This window comes from Aspergillus novofumigatus, assembly GCF_002847465.1.
Source record: "Aspergillus novofumigatus IBT 16806 chromosome Unknown P174scaffold_5, whole genome shotgun sequence".
In the NCBI taxonomy this organism is placed as follows: domain Eukaryota; kingdom Fungi; phylum Ascomycota; class Eurotiomycetes; order Eurotiales; family Aspergillaceae; genus Aspergillus; species Aspergillus novofumigatus.
Window position 1 is genome coordinate 1,445,785 of NW_020194278.1, and position 24,319 is coordinate 1,470,103.

A 24,319-nucleotide genomic window follows, 5' to 3' on the forward strand; every position below is an offset into this window, starting at 1 on the left:
GCTTCTGGGTTTGATTATTCGGACCTGTACTCCGTACCGTAAACTGCCTCCTTCGATAGGCACGTGACGTGCCGATAATTAACGATCGATGGCCGATGACGATGGTCGGAAGCAGGCGTTCCGTAGCTTTAGCTTAGCTCCAGCAATTTCATTGATGAACTTATGAGGCACATATAAAGGACATATTTTCTACTGTTCACTTGACTTATGTCTAACGATTTCAAAACGCTCAATCTCCTCATCAATCGTTTACCAGAATGGCTTCAAAACGAGTAGTGGTTGCCGGCGGAAACGGCTTCTTAGGTGGGTGACTTTTCCGCTCTTGAACAGCGTTATGCTAATGGCTGGCTTTCAATTAGGATCGCGTATTTGTAAATCAGCGGTGAACAGAGGCTGGTCTGTCACATCTCTAAGGTATACTTTCACAATCCGATTGTCGATCTTGGTGGTGCCTGCTTAGACGTCATAGTCGGTCCGGAGAACCTCGATGGGATACTGTTACCAGCTCACACGATCGACCAACATGGGCCAATTCCGTTGAATGGGCTAAGGCAGATTTACTTAAGCCCGACACATACAAACCATTCTTGCGTGATGCCGACGTCGTGGTCCATAGTATGGGCATCCTACTTGAAGCAGATTACAAAGGCGTGGTACGAGGGAAGGAACCCGTTGTCAGTGGCCTACAGAGAGCTTTCAGCTCGTCGAAGCTGGGTAGCCAGAACCCTCTGACGAGGCGGGATGGAGAGCGGCTGGAGCCTAAGGAGAGAGACGGACAGTTGACATATGAGATCATGAACAGGGATTCTGGTCCGTATATGTTGGGACTATCAATTTGCTAAAGACGCGGAGCTGACTGCGAACTGGAAACAACAGCCATTGCACTAGCGAAGGAATCATCCAGCGAGCATGTTCCAACATTCGTATACATATCAGCCGCCTCTGGAGCACCAATGCTACCCAGTCGATATATCACGACGAAGCGAGAAGCTGAGACGACCATAGCGTCCGAACTGCCAGAGTTGCGAAGCATCTTCATCAGACCGCCCTTCATGTATGATTCAAGCAGAAAAATCACACTTCCGATAGCCTTGGGTGGTTTTGTTGCCTCTCAATTCAACGCCCTCTTGGGTAACAGGCTTCGATTCCTCGGTGCGATGGTCGATAAGCCTTTCCAGGTGGATCTTGTGGGCGAAGCTGTAGTGGAAGCGATGGAGGACGAGTCCATTCGGGGCGCGGTAGGAACGAAGCAGATAGAAAACCTGGCAACCAAAGCGTGGAGAAAAAGCATGCTTTGAATCCAACCTCTCATGTTTTCGTGATTGCCTCGGCAGGCCGCTGCCGAGAGGTGGAAGAGGTTAGGCACCTCACCGATTGGGATGTAATAAGGAGTCCCGCTCTGTATATTAAACCTAAGCAGGTAGCACTGGATCAAATCATTGTACCACGTTCGAAACTGTCACGAATCTCCGTAGTGTACTGAAAGGCATTAGTTCCGTTCGTAAAGCCGAAGTCTTCGTGAAGAGCCATACCTTATTGTAGAATCGTGCCAGCTTCTGGTTGAACTGTTTGTTCTTCTCGTTGATATATGTGACGTCGGGTTCTTCATCGCCGCGGCGCTCCCTGCGCTTCTTAAGTCGGACCTCTTCGGCCTTTCTCAAATCTGCGACCAATTTGTCGACTCCGGCTCGATCCGGCTTATTCTCCGTAAAACCAACTGTATCTGCCGTCGAGTAGAAGGTACCGTTCTTGTCGACCGCAATCATCTCACCGTCGTTGGTTTCAACGATTTCCAAGTCACCATTTGCAGCTGCCTTCTCAATCGCAGCCAGCTTCTCCCTTTCATAGGCCTCCATATCAGGCTGCATTTGGCGTAGCTGTCTTTTGTATACTTTCCGCGCATCCTGTGTGTAGTCCTGAAACGCAACATCATCGCGGTGACGCTGCTTCTTCTCCATACGCCGATCCCATTTCTCGGATTCGTCGACGGTCCAATCCCAGGCTCTCTTACGCTCGAAGTCTTCGCCGGCAGCCTCTGTATCTGCTTTGAGAAGATTGTGAGATGCAAATGCGTGCTTGCGCGACAATGAAGAGAGCAGTGCAGGATCGGTGGCTAGACGCTGGGTTTCGGCCGCCGTTTCTTTCAGGTTGCGCTCAGCTGCATTTTTCTGTTTGAGCATCAGCACATACACGACTTTCAGACGACAAGCGAGAAGCTGAAATGGTGGATCAGTTGACGGTTGCGACCGAGTTACTCACAGCACGAGCTTGAAGGGCCTTGAATCTTTCTTGCCGCTGGCGAGCTTTTGCAGCTGCATCATCTTCTTTGCTCTCTGATTTTTCGGATGAGGTCTTCTGTTGAGACTCTTCCGAAGCTGCTGGCTCAGCAGGAGCTGCATCAGACTGAGTCTGGTTTGAAGTGGCGTTGTCGTCGGAAGGCTTGGCCGCAGACACTTCGTTAACGCGCTCAGCAGGCATAATCGTGGCAGTCGCTCAGGTCCTTCGGGGGTTCTCTTTAAAATACGCGTCGAGTCAGGTACGAAATTATATTGTAGGTCTTCAAGGCAATCGTAAATAGAGGCTAGGCGAGATAGACGGAAGCTGGATGCAGGATCAATGATGAAGTTCAATCGACGACAGCGCTCAGGTATTCTTGACCACCAATCCTCTTACCGCCTTTAGAATAGCTTGTATTTTGTACTCACGCTCCAAATCTCCTCCCACCATCGATATTTCAGGGTGAGATTATCGAATTATGATTCTCCTGGCAATGCAGAGTGGCAGATGGCTTACTTTTTGTGTCGCCGAGTTGGCCATCCATTGAAGCATCTCAGCCTCCCACAACGCTACAGATCGCAACAACAGTATCGTGCGGCATCCGCAATCACTAAAACAAAAACCCCAAACCATGAACCTACTCCGTCTCAGATTCTTCGGTATGCGTTGACGGGAACTACAAAACCGTCGGGACAAGATGTGTCAAAGCAGGACTTGGACGACCATTTGAACGATGTGTTCTTAGGCGAATGGCCCCAGTCTACTCTACCTCCACCTTTGTGGAGCTCTCTCCGCCCAAAAGCCGCCAGCATTGATAGGGATGTGTTTTTCAAAGGTCTCAAGCATGATGTGCGGAATCTTCGTCATCTACAGATCGTCATAGAAAGACACATTAATGTACCTGGGGCTTATGTATTACGGCGGGCAGAACATTGTAAACTTCTGGCGCAGGCGCTGGAACGTTGTCAACGACACCACTCGGCTGCGGAGATCCTTGTCGCTATCAATGCACTCGTTTCAAGACTACAGAGAAAGCAGATGAATATACATTGGAAATTACACCTACTGGGGATGTACTACGCATGCCTTTCTTATTCTGCAGCTGCTCTCGAACGACATCTGAGAGATTTACTTGCTATCAGCCCTAAGCGATTTGGTTCGGCCTCGAGTGTCGCCCTGGTAGATGCGCTTTACATGTCCATCCGATCCTTCGAGCTTCAAGGAGATAACCCAGATACCGGTTCGATGCTCAAACAAGTGACTGGCGAGTCCGATGTCGATGATGCCTCAGAAGTCACTTTGCACTCCATATTGACCTGGGTTGATCCGAGAAAAGCGTTAATTGGACGGTACTTTAGATTGCTCGTCAAGCTAAAGAGCCGTGAATTGCTCCATACTCTATGGAGCAATGTTCTGAGCCTTTTGTGGGCCAAAGCAGCCGATTACCGTTTCCACAATGCCTATTCCTGTATAATGGCTCTGGTTGTGGAAGGAGATGTCGCCAGGGCCACCACGTATCTGGAAGAAATCTCGGAGCGCGCTGGTGATACCCTTCCTTATATATCAGAGTTCAAAGATCTGAGTGTACTTCTCGCTAATCAAGAAGTTTGCAAGTCGCTATATCGTCTCTGTGGCCAGGATGAAATACTCAAGATACTCGAAGTCCAACTCGAACAAATGGAGAAGAGGCTAGGGATCAACTGGCTGCCCGAGAAATCTCTTCACACTAGTATATATGACCTCAGTTACAATGCGACCGAACAGCCTCTTCTTACAATGGATGGAGACAGTACTGGATACGAAAGCAGCGAACGCTTGATTGCCGAAATGCACGCTTTAGGTTGTTCTGGATCGCTTTCAGATCTCACCAGACTTGCCAATTGCTTAGACGAGCATGGAGGTGAACATATTCTGGTTGTTCAATCATCGGCTGAAAATACACCGCTAGAGCTGGCCTGGGTACCTCAACGCTGCCCCGTCGATGTCCTAGACTGTTCTGAGGTGAGATCTGGGGAACACACGACGAACTCGCCTTCCTCCCTGGGATTGATCCGGCTCGACCCTGAAAATGCCGGGTTGTCACCAACAGATACTCGCTCGCTGCACTTGATGCAGCTGGGATATCTGATCATAAAGCCCAAAGCACCCAGTGCGGAGCACGAATGGAGAGAATCGGGCCATATAGTAGCCCTGGACCGCGCTTCAGGCCAACTCTTCGCAGTCTTTGTGGGGAAAGCTCAGGGCCTAATAAGCCCAGGCATCCAGTCGCATATCCCACGAGTACCATTCGATCTCAATTCGATAATGAAAATCGAACTGCGAAGCGACTTGAACGGAATTCGTCATGGGGACAATCATTCGTCACCGGAATTTGATATCACCAAATGCTATCTTGATGTGGATCCATGTAAAGATTTGGTGATTTGAACGCGTGCCACTTGCTTTCTTTGGTTGCTGTCTCACATCAGTTCATCACCGGTAAAGTACTTGAGCAAGGCGAGCCACGGTGCCAAACCAGCCCGATTGCCAAGTGTAAGGCTCTATTGGATCCACAAAGCTGCATTTCTTAATGCCAGCCGCTAGTTAGCATTAGCTAAAAGAGCTGAATTCGGGAGGGATCGAATCACAACAGAGTGAGCTGCATCTGCCGCACAAACGAATACCGATTATCAAGTGTGGCTTGAGACCGTCAAGGCAGGATATCTCGGCGTGGCTGTAATGATGTGATTAGGTAGTCTTCCCTGGCGACTTGGGCAGCGATCAAGCATCGATGGAGCAAGGGCGCGGACACCTGCCTGTCTGTCAAAATAGTATCTGGGGGCCCATCAAAGCCTGAGCTGCTATTCTAGCTGTCCCCATGCCCCCGGAGTTTGTCCTTAACATCTTCGCGATCTGGAGTATCTAATGATTCTGATTTCGGATGATACTATATACGGCCCTTTGTTTTTTGGCACCCTTTGGAGATCTTATGGCGATAATGGATTGTGAGTTATCTTGCACTGAGCCGATTTATGAAGGCAGGGGGAAAAAAAAAAAAAAAGACGTATCCTCAAGTTTAGTATATCTGGACACTGGGTTTGGTTTACAAACTCGACCCCAGTGGGCATGTGTACCTATTTCCGTATCTGGCAAGCGGGGCGTGCATTGCGAAACGACTTTCTTTTCTTAGACCCCTTGATGGCAATGGGCAGATCCTACGAGCAAGTTCTATCGCTACTAGGTGGTCTCCTCAAGCAAATCGACTTCAATTAGTGTGCATGCAAGATATCTCAGAATTCCGGGCTTTATTGGCTTATGCAACACGACATTATCTCATCATTTCCTCCCGAATCCCGGAACTGCTGGTCAGATTGACTGCCTTGAAAGACTCAAACTTTTTGGGATAATGTACTGATCAAACGAGGGTCTTGTGCGGATTGTCAGCTGCTGTTCAACAGAATCACCTTGCTCTGGTCCGCTCAAGTATGGCAGCATTATCAGGATGAGGCCGCGGCCGTCCCCGGTAGCATTCAAGCATTCTGTGATTTTGCCGACCATGCTTGACGATTTTGCTGCAGGCTGACGATGGTGAGCTACTCCCTTATTCGGACCCTTGCATTTTCACGACCAGGAATCACTGTGCAGGAATAACATGGCATTGCAGGAAGCACGGGGAATAATCCTCACGCCCCTGCGATAGCCAACGGAACGAGAGACTCTCTGCAAGCTCGATCGAGGAAGATTGGCTGGGGGAGTTACATGAGATTGATTCGTTCCAGATACCACAATGGTATGGAGGACTTCGGACAAATATTGACTCCGAATTTTGAGTCATATCCTCGCTGCTGGCAAGATTTCCACCATCCCAATGTGACCAGTCAACTATTACTGATATCGAGGACGGATCACATAATCCTTGGTGTACAGAATGCCTAGAATCCTTGGCAGAAGGATTGAATCAAGGTGTGTGACGTATCAACCATCCTAAGGAAAAAGGCAACCTCGCATTGCGTTAGCTCTCTTTGTGTGCATATTCCTGCCCTGGGAAGAGCGAATGCGAAATTGAAGGCAAAAGGAACACATGATCGCCGTCGAAAACATGAAGTCGAGTGTGCCCGCCTTGGTCGAACTGCGCCTCATTCTCTCCAGCTGGAATGTTGAAACGATGTGATGCAGGTATGGGGATTGTGCCTGGCTGTTAATTGAGGTAGGGCCGCAAGCAAATGAAGCGCCGAGTAGCTCTTTTGTGACTTTGTCCCTACCATTAACTCTCTAGTACTATCTATCGTTTCCTGGGTTGTGTGAAATGCGGGGAGATCGATCACTTCACCCGTTCCCTGCCATCAGGGTTCGGTCATTTAGAACCGAAACCCTCCACGGCCCGTTCTGAGAGAACATCTGGAGACTTGATAGGTCTCCAATAAGCGACACTCATTTCTTAGTCTTATATCGCATGGGTCCAATGACCTAGTATAGCAACACCATCAGTCCATCACCACCTCTGAAGATCCTTTGGGGGTCCTTCGTGGATCTGATTTTGCATCCACCGACGAAGCTTTTCATACCGATGCAGATCAGGAAGAAAGAGATATTATCATTCATGTGTGCTGCATCACGGAGTATCTACTCGGTACTGAGCACACAGATAAGTTCCGACATTAAATACCTCTCCACATCCGGAGTAGAGAGGTATTCATTAGAAAAGGAATGCCCTTTTTGGATCAGCAACTCGGCTACCTAGTTAAGGTAGGTCCACTCTAAAGACCACCATCGAAGTGGGATTCCATCGCGAAAAGACGGCTCTGAATTGCGACCAATCAATCAATATCCCGTGTGTGGCGTCCAGCGTCCTGGTGATCGCATGTTACTCCCGGCCTCCACAGTACTATTACGGAGCAGATACTGATCATCCGTATGGTTCGCTGTGGGTTTTATATTCCGGGTTTAAATGGGCACTGACTGGTCCCGATGGCTTGCATAAGTTCTACTAGATACCTTAAAGTACCATCACAGTCCACCGGTAATCTCAACTCGCACCATAGTGAGTCCCTAGAATCCTAGACTCCCTGATCCCTGCTCTGTTTGCTGTCCGATTGCGGATTCCTACAAAACAATACACACAACTCGTCCATCCAACAAAACCAGGAAGTCATTAGGTAGCTTAATAGTATTATTGTTACGGGACCTCCGGCATACAGTCAGGGATCAGGGATCAGGTATCAACAGTTGCAACCCCTTTTCTGCCCTCACACATTAATCATGCTCATTGCCTGCTGTATAACCTAGTATATCTGATCAGTTGCCTGGTAAGGTAGACTCTCAGACTCTCAGACTCTCGAAATAATGAATCCTGGAACCTGGAGCGTTTCGCCGCACTCTAATAATTAGCCTTCCAGGATATCCACTTTCAATCCACGGTTCCAGTCCCAGCCTTCTTTTGTTGTTCTTTGTTCTTAGTTGGAAACTATGCATCTATCTGAACCATCATAGTATCGATATTTATTATTAGCCCTGTCCCACCCTTTCTTCGTCTACTATTGGAAAACAGCGAATGCACTTTTCCCTCCATCGGGCTCGTATGTAATTTTAATTTTGATTATGATTTCTATTCTCTGCGCTTCCCAAGCCGCACTCAGACACAGGAGACTTACTTTGTAATTCATCTGCCAGGGACACACTGTTGTTGCCGTTGCATGGCCGGCTGTGCTTGTCTTTACTTTTTTTCTCTGCTCATCGACACACAAGGACTCGTGGCAACTACTAGTGGTTATTATTTACTTACCGACAAAACCGTCGGGAAGGTCCGCTGGCGTCCTGGCTGCGTTGGCTCCATTTGATCCTCTACTTGAGCTGGGATTGGCTGATCTGAAGTTGCTCTACGGTGTTGTTCATCCCAGGGTCAGTACCTAGTACTACGTAGCACTCTACACCCACCCATCCTTCGGAGCATCATCAGCCTCTCTCATTCGGCAAGCAGATGCTTGTAGTTTGCTGATTCGACTCTTTCGTTTCAGGCCCTTGTATTCTGTTTTCTTGAGCATGTGTCTTTCAAAACCCCTCCAATAATAATCTAAAGGGTGGAGAGCAGCTGCGCCTTACGAGGGTGGCCCGCACGTCGTCGTCGTCGAACACCAACGTATATGCAATTATTCATGCTAACCAGCATACTCAGATAAAATCGACATTATTGATCCACAACGAATGATCTTCTTTAACTTGTCATCGTTTATTGTCCCAACAGAACCAAGATCGACTGTCTATAAGTGTCTTGCGTCCCGATCTTGTTATCCTCAACGCACAGCATCCAGCTATAAGCAATAAATGTTCCCTGGTCTTCGCAGAACGACATCATCAGTTGGCTTCTCTGCACCAATCAGGATATCACTCAGGCCCCTCGCACAGTCAAGCCTATTCTCCAACCGCACTCAGTCTCATTCACGGATGCCTCGTTTCCTTGCATATCGCGGGACCTCGCCCTCTGCCTTCTTCTAACACGCAGTGAACGGTTACGCGGAGGCAAAGGAGGATAGTCCTCTCGAGCACCGTTGCGGTTCTGCATAGATGTCGGACACGCCGTTACCACAATGGAATTATTCCACTTCCATCGGCCGATATCTCAAGTCGAAAAGTTCCGCATCCCTCAGCGAACAGGGCGAGGTGACGCCGAATCCAGCTTCTTCCTACTCCAAGCATGAACCGCCTCCGCCGTTTATCTTTCAAGGCACCCAAGGCTACGATCCCCCGGTCGTCTCCCCTGCGACCGAGTCCCGATTCTCTTCTTCTGTTCACTCTTGGGTCGGCGGTGCCGAGCAGAGGTATAATGGCACCTCTGCCAGTGCTGGTTCCTTACCACAATTAAAAGTACTGCGGAGCGGCCAGCCAAGGGGAGCGGATTATTGGGATAGTATCGCGCCTGCCAGTGCGGATTCTATAGGCCAAACGAAAATGCGATGGAGCGGCTCACCAACGGATGCCGATTACTCCCAGTTTCCTCACCAGGGGGTCTTAAATCACCATCATCGACAGATTTCCGTTAGCCCCACAGAGCATACAAGGGACGTCGATTCTTCGTAAGTCATCCGCTCACTCAACACCAAAAGAGAGGAAGGGGGAGAGAAAGACGGATAACTCAAAGTGCATGGAGATATCTCCCGGACGGCTCCTGTTTCAATCATCCATCAACCACAGTGCTAACCAACTCCTTTCCGTATAGTAACTCCACGACAATCCCCAGTCCTGTTCATTCTGATCGCAGCTCAGCAGCGCTTAATGGCCGCTTAAATATGTTACAAGCCCTACCCCCGCAACCGCCGAGACAAGTCTCATCAGGCATCCCGATGGGATTCGATCGGTTACTCAATCATTCTCCAGAGCCTTCGCCGCCCCAAGACGAGTCTCGGCGTCCCACCGTTACCACCTGCACATTCGACAACAACCCATAGCTGCTCGGGCTTGCGGTGCTGGCGATAGAGACCGGCGACCAGTAGATCCGCCGCCGATCATCCAGATGCTGCTCACCGACTTCGACCCGCAATCACAGACCGATCTGGACACCCTTCAAGATCCTCGGCTTACCGTCGGCTGTCTGCTTCTCCCAGTATCAGCAGCGAATTCGTGGCCCGGCTCGCCCGAAGCCGATGGGTTGTGCGCAGTCCGAGAGGACCGCACCACCTCTCAAAGGGCCGAAGAGAACGGCCCCGGCCAGGGCACGCCGCTGCTTTCAGGGAAAGCTTTTGTTTCGCCTTTCCATGTCGAAATGGATCCAGATCCCCAGACAGCCCCGCCTCATTTCACAAGCGCGGATTACAAGGTAGAGACGAAGCCTGGGGCGGCCAATTCTACCAACGGCTTGGATCTGGCCAAAGTGCGAGTCCCTGCGACCTTCTTCGTCTTCCCCGACCTCTCGATCCGGTCCGCTGGCGTCTATCGGCTCCAGTTCCGGCTAATGAACTGGGGCCTTGTGGAAGATACGGGCCAATCCATGCCGGTCCTGGCCGAGGTCTGGTCCGATCCTTTCCGCGTGTATCCCGCAAAAGACTTTCCTGGAATGCGGGACTCATCGCCTCTCACCGAGGCTTTGAAGGAGCTCGGGTTCGTGGAGCTCAAAACCCGCGGCAAGGGGAAGGGCAAGGGGCGGCGGAGATGACGTGCGATACAAGGTCGATTTCCTGCAACGAGATCATGACTTGCATTATATATCCTTTTTTTTCGGGGGGTGGGGGTGGGGTTATTTTTGGTCGGTCATACAGGGAGCTCGACAGGCGTTGGATGCTCATTCTTGGACTCTGTTACTAATCATTTTATGCACAGAGAGCGTGCATTCACGACGGGATGATATGAGAAGAAACGGTCGATACCATCTTCGTTTTTCTTTTCTTGTTTTTGAAAGTCCAAAGCAGATGAGCTTGACGATTCATTTATGATTTATAGCGTTGGCCAGAATGCGTTCTACATGGTCGGATGACATCTTTTGAATATATTGAAATATCCCAGGTCACGCGCATGTAGAGGCATACGGCGGATCAAACATCCAACAGCTCAGCGGGAATATCAATCACCTGATCCCGCTCATCCCACTGCGACTTGATCCGCCTAACGAGGGGCCCAAGGGAAGACGATCCCTCAATCTGCTCCAGCAATTGCAACCCCCGAGCCGCGGAGCCATCTTCCCGCAGCAGCACCGCAAGAACCACCGCCGCCTGCTCACTCCCATGGCTGAAAGCCAACTCGTACCATTCCGTCGCTAGCTTGCGGTACTCCGCACGAGGCTGCGGCCCGAATACACTTGACAGCAAAGCAAAGAATTTCCCCCGATCTCGCGGTTCACTTGTTTGCGAGGACGCGCTGGAGGTTGGCTTTGTGGCAGCTTCCACGGGGGCCGTGTCCTCGCGCACCCCTCGCCCCGGGTACCGTCCCAGCGACGTGAGATAGTAGAAGTTGGCGAGTCGGCGGCACGCCTCGGCGTTCCCTGCCGTCGCGGCCCGGCTCATGCAATCCTCGTACATGGCCAGATCGCCCGCTTGCATCCGTGCCGTGGCATACTGGACCAGCGACTCGGGGTCTTGGTAGTCCAGCGCTGCGGAGCGTAGGAGGTCATCTGTCTGGGTTCCAGCCTCGCCCGTTTTCGTGTTTGCGTTTGCGTTCGCGTTCGCTTTCTCCTTCAGCCACGCGTACACCCGCCAGGGCGGCTCGATGCGCGCCATCCCGAACCCCCCGTCTTTCGCGACGGGTACCTTGGACGGGTAGATGAGGGCCATGACCTGCTCGATGAGGCGGAGGGCATCAGCGTAGCGTTTCCGGAGGCCGAGGATCTTAGCGTGGAGGGTCATGGCTCGGGGTCGCGGTCGTGGAGGGCGAGATGCTCGATTTTCTCGAGGGTCGGGGTGCGCACTGGGGCGGAGTTGCCCAGGGAGTTCAGGTACCTGGCAGCGGACATGAGGAGGGGGACGCGGGCGCCTGCGTGGGTGGTGGAGGCGAGGAGCCATTCTCGGAAGGATGGGTTACCGCCGGAGATGATGTAGCCGATTTGGAAGATGAGGTCTGGATCTATGTGGGTGCTGGAGAGTTAGGGATGCGTCTTGGGAGGGATTGTAGAGGGTGGGTGGTGGTCGCTCGCACCTGAGGATATCCTCCGGATGGCGTCTGCGGATGGCAGTTCTCTATGAGCGGTTTCCAGTAATCTTTTTGCGACATCCAGGAACGTGTTCTTTGTGACTTTGTCGTCGAGGAGCCCCTCGGCCAACGCGGACATCCATAGCAGCGGTCCTTTCTCGTCGAGGTACTTGAGCCGCGCTGTCAGGTCACCGTGCGCGGGGAGGTTGAACAGTCCATCGCTCGAGTAGACTGGCCGGAGCCGTTGAGTCTGAGCCTGAGCCCGACGGGCGGCCGGAGATCGAACTGCGTAGCAGGAGGCTGTACAGTGAAATGGCCTGGTTGTTTGTGGAGATGCGGTTTTTTGTCTGATAGTGCGAGGGGTGCGATTGTCCGGGAAACGGCTGTTGTTTCGGATATAGCTGGTAGACAGGGAGAGTGGATTATCGTAGAGACATGGCCGTCTTCGAAGGGCGTTGGATGTTCGTGCGAGGGACATCGTAGCTGAAGAAGCTCGGGGTGGAAGGGTCTGCTCCGTAAATGAGCCGCGGAAGATTCGTTGATTCGGAGGTGCGGCGGAGAGAAATTCGGAGCTGTACCGTACCGCACTCTACTCGCATCGCAGAAGGTGATGCTACAATCTTCCTTCGGCCATATGTATAATCTACAATTGACTTCGTTGCATTAGCGATGCAAGCATGCTTCAGAATTACGAACACCATAAGGATCGACAAGAATCGACCAAAAAGAACTGTCGTTCCAGCTTGTATCCAGATTGTCCAAACAAAAGTTGATAATGTACATTTGCCGCCTGTTTCCCGCTTTCCAGTTATATCAGGAACCGTGTAGAGATATATGACGGAGAAGTAAAACACATAAAGAAGAGGCGGTGCAAGACATAAAACTCCGGCAGGATGATGCAGTCCAACCCACAGCGTACAGATCCATACAAGCCCCCATCGCTCATTCAGCAGACAGAAAAAGAGGATGACCAATTGATGAAAATCATCGCGCCCTCTTTTTACTCCATGACAACCTTGGCACCCACGGCCTTCAGGGTCTCAATGATCTTCTCCGCCTCCTCCTTGGGCACAGACTCCTTCATCATCTTGGGTACCGACTCAACAAACTTCTTGCTGTCGACGAGGGAAAGGCCGAGCAGACCCTTGATCTCCTTGATGACCTTAGCCTTGGAGGCAGCATCCACTGTCTCAAGCTTCAGGTTGAAAAGAGTCTTCTCCTGCGCGGCGGGAGCAGCCTCCTCTTCCTCAGCAGCGGCGGGAGCAGCACCACCACCAGGAGCGGCAGCAACGGCGAAGCCACCAACGGGGAGGTCAGGGATATTGAGGCGGGACTGTACAAGAGACTAATGTCAGTACGGAAACGACACAGCAGAATAACCAACCCTCATCAAGGGTTGATGAGATACACCGAATGCCAAATGGTGGACCGAATTGCGATACCACCCAGGACACGAAGAAAACCGACCTTCAAGCTGGCAACGAGATCCGCCGTCTCCAGAAGCGTCAATTGGCTAATCTGATCAACAATCTGGGTGATCTTAGGATTGGCAGGAGCAGCAGCCTGCGCCTCTGTCGAGTTCCACCTCCGGCTGGGTGTCCGCTGGCTCAGATATGTGGTGGAAGAGATGCGAACGGAGGGACGGACGAGCTGTCTGCAGCAGCGAGCTGCGGCCTGCGAAGTGAGCGACATGTTGAACGGTGGAATTGACGGTCGTAACTGGAAAGACGAAAGGGAGGGTGTGGGACAGGAACGATGATGAGCCTCGACAACGCGATCAACCGATACTCATGAAAAAGAAAGTCCAGCATCGGCCCGGAAAATCCAAATAGTCACGTGATTCTACCACCCCCAGTCAAGGTCACTATACTTCCGGCGTGCCAGTTTCATTCATCGACAAAATATAGCGATTCGGAACAAGGATTGATTGTTATTACTACCAGTCGCACTGGGTTGAGAGTCATAGATAGTATTACCCCTATAGTCACATGTCTTATACATATTGTCTCCAATTTCCAGTCGATCGACTTTTCGTAAGATCATGCCTCTAATAGCATCCTGCATTGTGGCCCATACTATAAAGATTTCGTCATAGCTAAAAACATTTAATCTTCATCCCAGTTGGGGTTAGGGCCCGGAGGCTTTGGACCACCCGCCTGTCGGGCGACAATAATCTGATCAACACTGAGGACTGTCCGAGCGGACTCACTGGCCAGACGGATGGCCGAGCTCTTTGATGCCAGGAGGTCCAAAATACCTTCATCAACTGCATCCAAGGTACCGGTCGAAGAACCAGCCTCCAGATCAACACCTGTAGTCCAGTAGGGCTCTTCCTCCTCAGAGCTGCCCTCTTCGGACTCCTCCGACTCGGAGGCCTTGGTCGTGCGGTGGTGTGCTGTATAGAGCCGTGAGAGTACCTCCGTGGCGTCTAAGCCAGCGGACTCCGCGAGAGTACGAGGAATGACCTCGAAAGCCTCGGCGTATTTGCGAATGGCATACTGGGGCAAACCGGGGGTCTTGTCAGCGAAAGCCGAGATCTTCTCCACAAGCTGAATCTCAGTAGCGCCAGCGCCAGGAACAAAACGAGGATCTTTCGTGATAGCCTTGACGGCATTGACGCCATCATCAATGGCACGCTCGACATCGTCTAGGTGGTTCTGAGTCGCTCCACGCAGGACAATGGTGGCAGTACGCGTTACAGCGTTGGCTTCTTCCTGACGGAAAACGGTCACACGGTCACCACCAATCTCAGTGGTCTCGACAACGTCAACGCTGCCCATCTCGTCGGGCATGGGAGCGCCAAGACGAGCCAGGGGCGTAGCGCCAACGACACGGCAGAGACGGCGAAGCTCGAATTTGGAAAGGATCTTGATGACAAGAATGTTGAATCGGTTGAGATAGTGCAGAGCCAAGTCACCGACGGAGGAGCCAGCAACGACAACACGGAGTCCGGAGTCGTAAAGCTCCTTGATGGTCGCCTCCAGGCGCTCCTCCTCTCCCTTTGAGAAGTTGAGCATTTCTTGGGCATTCTTCAAGAGCACGGTGCCCTTGGTTTCGGTCTGAGAAATATCGATAGGACAGCTGAAAACTCCAACCTTTGCCTTGCGGGCCTTCTTGATGGTTCCCTCAGGCTCCCGCCCGAAGACCATACCCTTGATCACACGGGACTGTTCCAAGCTGCCACCCATGATCTTGACGACGCGAACATTGTCGACATTGAAATTGACAGGATTCTTGGGCAGAACAGCGAGGACCGCCTCCGCAACTAACGATGCCAAAAGATCCTCTGTTCCGGACTGCTTGCTGGCGACGACCGTACGAAGAGCCTTGCAGAGTTCTTCCTGAGAGCGTAGTTCCTTCAAGCGATCGACTTCGAGGTCTATCAACACAACATCGGTCAGTAGATGAACAAAATGCGCTCGGAAATGAGGCATATTGGATAGCCCCTGAAAAACTCGGTGAGAAAGTGAATGACCAAACAACTCACCCTCTAGTACTTTCAGAGCGTAATTCTGTGCCTTCTCGTATCCCTGAGTAATATCGCTCGTCTTCAAGCCCATCCGTAGCAGTTCCTCGGCCTTCTTCAACAGCTCTCCCGCCAGAACAATGACCATGTTAGTACCATCACCCATCTCCGCATCCTGCTGTTGACTCGCCATGACAAGCAGCTTGGCAGCCGGGTGCACGATATCCAACTCGCGAAGAATCGTAGCGGCGTCCGACGTAAGCACCATCTTCTGCAGGTGGTTGATGACGATCTTATTGCGGCCGTAGGGACCGAGCGATGTTTGGACGGTCTTCGAGATCGCCTGGCAGGCCTCGATATTGCGAATGACGGCACCGTCTTCAGCATCGTGACTGTAGTAACCGCGGTGTCAGTTACGTTGACTATCTCTGAGAGCTTGAATACGTTGCTGAATCTCATCCCCTCAACGCGACGCGGAGTACGCTGAGCGGGACATTCCACAAATAGGACTCGCTTACCTCTGGTATCCAGGCTTGAAAAGACCTGCCTGGCTGGGACCAGGCATAGACAACGACATTTTGAAGAAAGCTTCCCCTCGAAGCAGACAGAAAACTGGAAGAGGAAGAAGAAAGCAAGACAGTGTTATCACACAAGCTACGTGCTGCTCCGGGAATTTTTGATGGAGCTTTCGAGACGGTCAGGCGGCGGCGGGTGTTTGGCTGGTTTGCATCTGGAGGGGCTAGGGCATTTCCTTTTTGGGACATACAATAATACTTGGACTCATACAGAGGACTTATCCTTGCAATTATATCTGATTTACATGAGTCGTGATTTCATAATTATACGTAAGATTGTATCCTATAATACAAGCCAGGTCATCCCAGTAACTATCGCTCACCACCTGTAGTAGTCGTTTGAAGCTTGGCGAAATCCCGGCACTGCAGATTATTGTTTAGTCAAGCCCCAGGATGAGCGACTGGTTGGTTGGGAGCACTTACTGTAGTTGCCCAGGGTACTACATCCACTATCTTCATAGATTGCCTCGGCCTTCCCCAGCCTGGAACCTCATCAGTACACCTCAGCAGATGGTGAAGTCGGAGGTCTTACCATCCACGGATTGCTTCCATGCGGTTGTAGCTCTGGTAGAAAAGTCAGGTCACAGCACTGCAAGTCTCAGGGCGGGTTGAGACTTACTGAAGGGTGTGTTGACAGAAATTGAGGCGGTGTCTCCTGCTCTGCTTTCTGCATACGCGCCCAACTGTGAAGATATGTGAGCCACGCACATCAGAGTCGACGATACTTCGGTCATAAATGCAGCGGGTCAGGTCATGACTTACAGTCCGACAGCAGCCTCAGGATTGAAGCAAGCTTTTGACATCATCACTAGTCCGGATTAGCACCAAAGACATAATCATTCATGGTTGATGACCATACTCAAGCCAATGTTGTCTGCCTCAGCCTAGAAAGTAGTCAGCGTAGGGGTCATCTGCGGGGCAAGGAAGCAAGTCTTACCTCTTGAGTTCTCGAATTAGGCAAGCTGTACATTAGGTTGAGCAGTAGCGAAGGAATCTGGCCTGAAATGTCAAATAGCATGGAGATAAGGAATACCGCTCCAACTGTCAGGATGTTGTTGCTCATGCGTTCTGCTGGATGATGCGCGATAACGTGAGAAATTTCGTGGCCCAATACAGCTGCAAGCCCGTCCTCGTCTTTACAAATTGGCAGGATGCCTGTGTAGACAAACACTTTCCCACTGTGTGTAGGGTCAGTGGCACACGACAACAGACCGTGATGTTGAAGGATATGCATACCCAGGCAGAACAAAAGCATTGACCATTCCGTCATCCTTGATGACATGAACTCTCCAATCTGCGCCTTCAATTGGCGCTTGCGGTATCAACCTGCGGAGCACGCGGTTCACCATGATGGTCAGCGGATGATCCTCGGGGAGAATCTTCCCACGTGTTGATCTCAAAACCTCATCATAGCTCTGTTGACCCATTTTTAGTTCCTGGTGAGAGGAGACACAGTTGAACCGTCGGCGGCCGGTCATCTGGGAGAAAAGGCGTCAGAATTGAAGTACTAAACAAGGAATGATTGAGCACCATCCAGTTTCCATCCTCCAAGGATCCTCGGAAATTACATTGGACTGGTTATCGAAGACAAGAGCAAGCTCACCTCCACCGTCTCGACATTGCTGGTGTAGATACCGCCGATTACGACGCCAATTATCACAAAGTGGTATGGTCTCGCATTTGTCAACAATCGCTGAAAAAGCGTTCCGCGACTGGGGCCATCAAATCGCCGATATCTACCACCGCCGTATCCGTAGAATAGCCTGGTCGAGGAGGAGAAGTATCTGTTGGGAAAGCGAAATGAAGCCTGCGAGGAAGGCTTGAAGGCCCTTGAGGCGAGTCCAAGTGTTGCAGAAGGAAAACGTGGGTATCGGAATGTTTGGCCGGAGAAGTAGGCAGAATCGAGGCTAGGAGCCGCGATGCGCGAGGCCGACTGCGACGAAGACGGGATTGTTGATCGCGCTGTAGCGCTGCGGAATATAGCGCGGGCTATCGGTGAACGTAACATGGCGACCACAGATACATGCTATCGCAGATCCCGGGCTAGGATGAAAGGAGCGATGGCAGGAGTCTAGCGGAAGATACTGCTGGTTTGCTGGAAGGAGGAATCATCGAGAAGCGGAGATCAGCCGCGATGACGGTAAGCTTAAACATGCTGCTGCATGTGACAGCCCCAAGCTCGCACCATGTTGCTATCAACATGCCCTTCTACATCAAACATGGTTTTACATCACCTTCAGAGTACTACTAACCTCTCTAGAAAGTACACCGAAATTCGAAACAATGCATTTTCGTATTCTTGAGTATCGACTACAGCTGAGATCCCGCCGGTCTTACGTCATTATATATTTTGCCCGATCCACATCTATTTATTTCAATGACAGCCATGTATCTACTAGCATACTGATCTGATCACTTTGACATCCGGAAACACAAACCAGCCAGGAATGCCAAAAGCTTAAGCACTGACAGGACAATGCCTCTAGTATCTATGGAGACTCTTACTCTTCGACAATACGTGTGATTGGGCCTGAAGGTCTCTTTGTCCTCGACTCCCCCATGTCACCTTCGTGCAGAATTGGAAAAGAACAAAAGGGCTTCATACCAAAGCCCAGGGCAATTAACGTATGACTGAGTCGAGAAAGTGCCTGAGATGATTGGCACGCAACCGCACTTGACACTAATCTGATCTTCCCCATCCCGATACAACATGATAGCAGGCTGAGGCAAGTCTGCCTTGAGATATGTTTAGTACCACGTCATTGCATACACCCAGGCTAGATCATGCTCCAGCGATAGGGATGCATGGCCAATGACTCAAATGTGAGTCTCGGCTCTTGAGACAAGAAAAGCAGTATTTACTTCTATTTTGGTTAAGTCGCGGCTGAAACTCACAGATATTGTGGGCGCTTAAGGATTCGTGGGGAATTGCTCGTGGCCTAAAACGAGATCAACGAGCGAGCGCTAAGTTTACATCTGGCGCTTAGCGATGAAGGCAAAGACGAAGATCCAAATTTCTAGAAGGGTCCTCTAAGAGTATAGTGGATGGCGAAGGACGTTGAGAGCACATGGCAGACTATCAATGCAAGGTCGTAACCGTAGCATGAGTTCATGCCGCTTAAGGTTTCGAGCTATGATCGTTCTCTAGTGTATGGTGGTGATTATGATGCAAAATACGTTGACTCAGGAGGTAAGAATATGAAAGTATATACAGAGATATCTCAAGATGTTTTGTACGCTGCGACACTTTCAATGCAAAAAGAGTACACATTGTGCTTCTTAGACCATTTGGAAGACAAGTGAAGGAGATGAGAACTTTGGCTCTATCCTCTGCATTGAACCCAGGACTGGAAGAATTCATTTGATATCGGTTGCGTACATCACCAGGTGGTATTCGCCCACAATGAGGGGAACAATCTGAGCGTGCATACCAGAATCGGAAGAAGGAAGGGTTGAGCAGTAAATTCCTCATCCAGCTATAATCTGGCTATAAATAACGGGGAGCCTGATTAATTAGCTGCATTGAGAAGAGAACATGGGCTCCGATTTCAACACGGGGAAGGAGCAGGCCAAGAGTAACTAAGCGTCTACTCCCAGCCTTCAAAACCTAAGCAGCCGAGAGTGGTTAGTGCTGATGTTCCATCGAGGTGATATTGTCACTTTGTCACCTCTTCGATTAGTAAACCCGTTGTTGGACTCAACTACGTTGGGTTAACAGCTGGTTGCGAAGGCAGCCAAATGCTCATGAATAAGATACTGTCATATTGATTTGTGTTAGACGGGGCAAGCCGCGACGATCGTTCGTAGTACCAGAGATAAGACGGCAGTCCTTTTTGGCGGGCTATAGCGGCATAGGTAGGTAGTGCATTTCCCAGATGTAACTTTCTAAGGCATTTGTCACAACTTGGCATGTGCTTCTGACAGGGAATCCTGCAGGACTGTGATCGGCCACTCCGATCTACGATTGGCCTAATCACTGAATATCGCCGATAATTATTGCACCAAATCAGTCCAATTGGATCTGCAGCTGCAGGAAGGTGATAAGAAACTCTGCGGGCAGGTGACGAGGGAGGTCCAGTGAGAAGGATGATATTCGAATCTTGACTAACTTGACTTCCTGGAGGCGGAGAAAAGGAGAAGCAAGATAATGGAATACACCGAATACTAAGAGTACCTAATTTCAAGCGATGAGGATGTTGAAGTGGGAAGAGTGGTTGACACACATACACCGTGCTCTGACAAACAAGCGCATTGTTTGTGGAGTACCCCGAAGACTCGAAGAGTGACGGTGTGACTCGGGATCTAGTGCGCAGACCAGCCAAAGCTAAAGTTCCTTGCCTGACAGATGTGCACAGTGGAGAGACAGGGATTAGCCAACTATCATTCCCAACTAAGATCATGAGGTGTAGGAAATTCCGACTAATTACTGTGATTAACAAGGACCAGAGCAGAAGATTATTAATAGTAAACTCTGGGAAGGTAGCTTGATCTGGGACAAATTCGCAAATGGCTGACAGATTAACAGGCATTTGGCTTTCTACTTGGCGGTTAAATGTTGCTAATTAAGGCAACTTTAGATGTGTACTGCAGTCTAAACCCAAGGAGCCAACATGTCGACCATCAGATTCATCACAAATTAATCCTCTTGGCCAAAGTCTGTTGGGGTAGCACTGACCCGATCCACCCAGCACGGTTGGCTGCGGGTTTCCCGCTCTGCACAACACGATCCTGCTGAACCCTCTATGGCGTCCACCAATATAGAGGCCTCTAGCCAATCACCTGTTGTACAAGGAAGCTTGGCTCATCCCGCTAAGGTTAGCCCCGCAAAGCCTTTCTGGTCATTCTGTGTTTCCGACTTCCTGTTGATTTCGTCCGCTCGGTTGAGTATCTGATTGGTGGGACTAGGCAATCATCCTGGTCTCATGGTGCATTGTTAGTGCTCTAGGCTTTCTTGTCCAAGAGACATCGATTGGTGCTTATCAATTTGGACTGTTGGCTCTGCCAACTCTCTCTGCCTTTCCCCTCTGAACTCTGGAGGTACTCAGGATTCAGGAAGAAGTCACTGGATGCTGTGATTGCACTCAATATGGGTTGGTCTCCTTTTTCATGCTACGCCGCGAGGATGAATGGCCATGATCCGTTATACACTTTCCAATACCGGTAAGCAACTGAAAATTAGACCTAATTCCAGTTCTCGAGAAGAGATGAGCTATGACTCTCATTGGCTATAGAGTTTTATTATCGGCATGGTCACGAGCAATTTGTCATACCTCTCTACATGATGATAGGCAACTCTGCTTTTTGCTGGTCATAGCTAGCGAAGTACTTCCCGGTTGCTGGTGTCAACCAGGAGGAGCCTACAGTAGAATGTCGGCATACAGTCTGCTTTGATTCTGCCATCCTTCGCTATACGAAGTTGTCTCTCATGCAAAAATGATATTGTATCATGAACAAAGAATCAAGACAAACGATCACATTAACATGCATATTGGTTGCACCAATTTCCCTCAATATCAGCATGGATTTGTTGGGCACAGACCTCGAGAAGAGTCTAAATCCAATCAATTTCCCAGCCATGGACGAAGAGTCCAATCATCTCCGCATCATCCAGTGCATGGGCGCCAATTTGGAGGCAGCAAATGTCCAGAATGATCACAATTATCCAAAATTAGCTCCGGCTAACTTCGCAGACCAACTCTTTACTAGCAGCGCAGGGAATTCTGCCGCTAGTTTTGCTTATACCCCTGCTAGTGTACTACGCCTGAGATGATCTCCCCTGCCATCCCCCGCTCGAGGCGTTCACCACTGCAAGTCCGTTCTCTCTCTCGGCTATCTGGTTCCAAAATAGAAACATCATGGCGTGCCTGTCGGGTGTGAACCTTGCTTTTAAAGGTTCATCAATCCCACAGAGTCACCGCCGATGTTTACTTATTGCCTTGTCAGAGTTATACCATCGCCTTGTCCTTTGCATAGCCGCGCCTTTCTTTTCTTATCTCTAATATAGATATAGCAAAGGCTGCTGGTTCAGCTTTGCAACTTAATACTCGGTGTGACAAGCAACAGCTCCAGGCGACCTGTGTCCTGTCATTCCCGTCGTCATTCACCCGCATCAGACGACTTGAACCGATACCGATAGAGACGTGTTTCTACAACTCTGCTAGCATAATGCCTGTTGCTTCAAGGAAGAAGTCCTCGGCCTCGAACGCCGTCAAGAGGGTTGATTCCACCCAATCGCCCTCGCCCGGTGAAGAAGTGTCCGTAGGAACACCGGAGAAGACCCCCAAGCTGCACAAGCGCTCTCGATCTGGTTGGTTACTCCATTGGCATCATCCTTCCAGTTTATATCTGGTCGAATCGTCTTATTAACTAGTCTAGGCTGTTTCACATGTCGACTGCGCAGGAAGAAGTGTGATGAAAAGCACCCAGCCTGCGGTGCTTGCAGCAATCTCTGCGTGAAATGTGAATATAAGCGTCCGATCTGGTGGGGGAATGCCGAACAGCGAAGGATTCAAAAGGAGCGTATCAAGAATAAGATCAAGCAGACGAAGATGAATGAGCGCAATGGGTCCGCGACTGGTAGGACTACTGCACCCTTCACTCACCTTACTTGTCTTTGCTCTAACAGTAGGGCTACGATAGACCCATTAGCTCGCAGTCGCAATATGGCTGCTACATCGCCGCTGTCACCCGTATTCGAATTCAATCGCCCGGGTTACACCGAGACATACGACCTCTTTTCATCACATCTGCCGACGCCCGGTCTGAACCAGACGATGTATGCACCTTACGCTCCATACGAGATTGATGTCAAGACAGAACGACAGACTTTTATCAATGATGTCCCCTTGCGCCATGATTCCTCGATCTCAACCTTTAGCACCTTTACCGCTCCGCAGTTAAGCGCGCCCCTTCCCACATTCCCCGGCGAGGAGTGGTTACAAGATGAATATTTCTCTCAAGCACCGAATCTATCAGGTATTGACCCGGCGATTTGTGAGCAGAGTATTGGGCAGACATATACTACATTGCAGTCAAATATTCCGGTCAGTGACCATGATCGTCCGCTACTCGACCACTTTATCCACAATGTCTTGCGCATCATCTTTCCGGTTCTAGAGGCGCATCAACGGGGCCACACGCGGGCCCAGGCAATCCTGCAGGCATTGGAGACCAACAAGTGCTACCTTCACTGCTGTCTCAGCGTTGCCGCCATCCACCTCAAGACCACCGAAGGATTCGTCGGAGAACAGATTGATCATGATATCATGCGCCACCGGTTTGAGGCTGTCTCTCAACTATGTCAGGCTCTCGGTGAGGACGTCAACCATGAAGAGATCCTGGATGCCACCCTTGCTATGATCTTCTTCCACTGTTCCGTCGGTCCCGCGGACGACTATCTTCCCGACATCCCTTGGTTCGACCACTTTCAAGCCGCGTCGAATCTGGTCAACAGGCTCGGTCTCCCGACGGCAGTCCCTGATGGAAACCCGTACTTACTGCCTCCTTTCAGCATGACACTAACATCGTGGATCGACATCCTGGGTTCCACTATGCAAGGGAGGACACCCCAATTCGCCCACACCTATCGTGCTAAGCACCTTAGCGGCTCGTCATCAGGTCTGAGGGAGCTCATGGGCTGCGACGACCGTGTCATGTACCTCATCTCGGAGATCACCTGTCTGGACGCGTTGAAGACCGAAGGCCGCGTAGACGCAATGGCCGTGTGTTCGCATGTGTCCGCTCTCGGACGACAACTGGAGTTTACCGAACCGGTGGATCAAACCCTGGAGCACCCGTTCTCACCCGCTACAGGAGCCATTCGCCCGGAGGTTCTGACGAAGAACATGACGACGGTCTTCCGCATTGCGGCCAGAATCTATCTCTGCAGCCTAGTCCCCGGCTTTGACCGCAACCAGCCAAGTAACCTCAATCTGGTGGCAGCAGTCGCAAACACCTTGGACTATATTCCCTCCGGCCCCAATGGTTTTGACCGGTCCCTCGTCTGGCCCCTGTTGATCACGGGTGCCTTCTCTGCGCCGACGAGCCATTTCCGGGCCGTGTTGGCCGAGCGCGCCTCACTGCTAGGCGATCACGCCGACCTGGGCAGCTTCGGGCGCATGTATCGATTACTGCAGGAGGTCTGGCGACTTACCGACGACCCGACGGACAGCCACTACACGCCAGAGGAAACGTCGTCATCTTCAGCATCGTCGGGCAGTCCCGTGCCCAAGATCGAGAGGTCCGCATCTCCAGAGAGCAACGGTACAGGGTCGGGCATGAGAGAGATCAAGAAACAACAGGTCCACTGGCGGGACGTGATGCAGCGGAATGGCTGGCACTATCTGCTGATTTGAATTGGAAGATGTGTGTTTCCTTGCGTTTCTTTTCCGTTCTCACACGAGATTGAGTC

At 50.8% G+C, this 24,319-nt stretch overlaps 9 protein-coding genes across 9 annotated transcripts; 4 read left to right on the forward strand and 5 right to left on the reverse strand.

Moving 5' to 3' along the window:
• Window positions 1-237: 237 nt before the first annotated feature.
• horA (ubiquinone biosynthesis protein COQ11) lies at window positions 238-1,458 on the forward strand. Its single transcript, XM_024823512.1, has 4 exons — window positions 238-303; window positions 360-414; window positions 470-810; window positions 877-1,458. Exons 1-4 carry the CDS (start codon window positions 258-260, stop codon window positions 1,296-1,298), a joined length of 864 nt encoding a protein of 287 aa, XP_024681389.1. The 5' UTR covers window positions 238-257; the 3' UTR covers window positions 1,299-1,458.
• Window positions 1,432-2,478, reverse strand: P174DRAFT_372953 (pre-mRNA-splicing factor SYF2; the record flags this gene model as incomplete). The annotated part of the gene is made up of 3 exons (XM_024822468.1): window positions 1,432-1,479; window positions 1,533-2,168; window positions 2,260-2,478. 3 exons carry the CDS (start codon window positions 2,476-2,478, stop codon window positions 1,432-1,434), a joined length of 903 nt encoding a protein of 300 aa, XP_024681390.1.
• Window positions 2,479-2,784: 306 nt separating this feature from the next.
• P174DRAFT_461312 (uncharacterized protein) lies at window positions 2,785-4,704 on the forward strand (the record flags this gene model as incomplete). Its single annotated transcript, XM_024829983.1, has 1 exon — window positions 2,785-4,704. The coding sequence occupies one exon, from the start codon at window positions 2,785-2,787 to the stop codon at window positions 4,702-4,704; it is 1,920 nt and encodes a 639-aa protein (XP_024681391.1).
• A 4,113-nt stretch (window positions 4,705-8,817) lies between these two features.
• P174DRAFT_461313 (velvet factor family protein) lies at window positions 8,818-10,402 on the forward strand (the record flags this gene model as incomplete). Its single annotated transcript, XM_024829984.1, has 3 exons — window positions 8,818-9,326; window positions 9,470-9,607; window positions 9,628-10,402. 3 exons carry the CDS (start codon window positions 8,818-8,820, stop codon window positions 10,400-10,402), a joined length of 1,422 nt encoding a protein of 473 aa, XP_024681392.1.
• Window positions 10,403-10,778: 376 nt separating this feature from the next.
• Window positions 10,779-12,387, reverse strand: P174DRAFT_513321 (uncharacterized protein; the record flags this gene model as incomplete). The annotated part of the gene is made up of 3 exons (XM_024831969.1): window positions 11,875-12,387; window positions 11,648-11,802; window positions 10,779-11,567 (listed from the first exon to the last, which is right to left on the reverse strand). Exons 1-3 carry the CDS (start codon window positions 12,344-12,346, stop codon window positions 10,779-10,781), a joined length of 1,416 nt encoding a protein of 471 aa, XP_024681393.1. The 5' UTR covers window positions 12,347-12,387.
• A 269-nt stretch (window positions 12,388-12,656) lies between these two features.
• On the reverse strand, window positions 12,657-13,608 carry P174DRAFT_442684 (mitochondrial 54S ribosomal protein bL12m). The gene is made up of 2 exons (XM_024827630.1): window positions 13,336-13,608; window positions 12,657-13,201 (listed from the first exon to the last, which is right to left on the reverse strand). Exons 1-2 carry the CDS (start codon window positions 13,558-13,560, stop codon window positions 12,869-12,871), a joined length of 558 nt encoding a protein of 185 aa, XP_024681394.1. The 5' UTR covers window positions 13,561-13,608; the 3' UTR covers window positions 12,657-12,868.
• Window positions 13,609-13,819: 211 nt separating this feature from the next.
• On the reverse strand, window positions 13,820-15,989 carry P174DRAFT_391359 (chaperonin-containing T-complex subunit CCT8). The gene is made up of 3 exons (XM_024823513.1): window positions 15,853-15,989; window positions 15,356-15,726; window positions 13,820-15,247 (listed from the first exon to the last, which is right to left on the reverse strand). The coding sequence occupies exons 1-3, from the start codon at window positions 15,909-15,911 to the stop codon at window positions 13,974-13,976; spliced, it is 1,704 nt and encodes a 567-aa protein (XP_024681395.1). The 5' UTR covers window positions 15,912-15,989; the 3' UTR covers window positions 13,820-13,973.
• Window positions 15,990-16,143: 154 nt separating this feature from the next.
• P174DRAFT_391363 (M48 family metallopeptidase) lies at window positions 16,144-18,015 on the reverse strand. The gene is made up of 9 exons (XM_024823514.1): window positions 17,513-18,015; window positions 17,146-17,387; window positions 16,847-17,087; window positions 16,769-16,793; window positions 16,672-16,717; window positions 16,529-16,592; window positions 16,442-16,473; window positions 16,333-16,391; window positions 16,144-16,272 (listed from the first exon to the last, which is right to left on the reverse strand). Exons 1-9 carry the CDS (start codon window positions 17,915-17,917, stop codon window positions 16,229-16,231), a joined length of 1,158 nt encoding a protein of 385 aa, XP_024681396.1. The 5' UTR covers window positions 17,918-18,015; the 3' UTR covers window positions 16,144-16,228.
• Window positions 18,016-22,074: 4,059 nt separating this feature from the next.
• Window positions 22,075-24,263, forward strand: P174DRAFT_461318 (Zn(II)2Cys6 transcription factor; the record flags this gene model as incomplete). The annotated part of the gene is made up of 3 exons (XM_024829985.1): window positions 22,075-22,216; window positions 22,285-22,485; window positions 22,558-24,263. The coding sequence occupies 3 exons, from the start codon at window positions 22,075-22,077 to the stop codon at window positions 24,261-24,263; spliced, it is 2,049 nt and encodes a 682-aa protein (XP_024681397.1).
• Window positions 24,264-24,319: the final 56 nt, after the last annotated feature.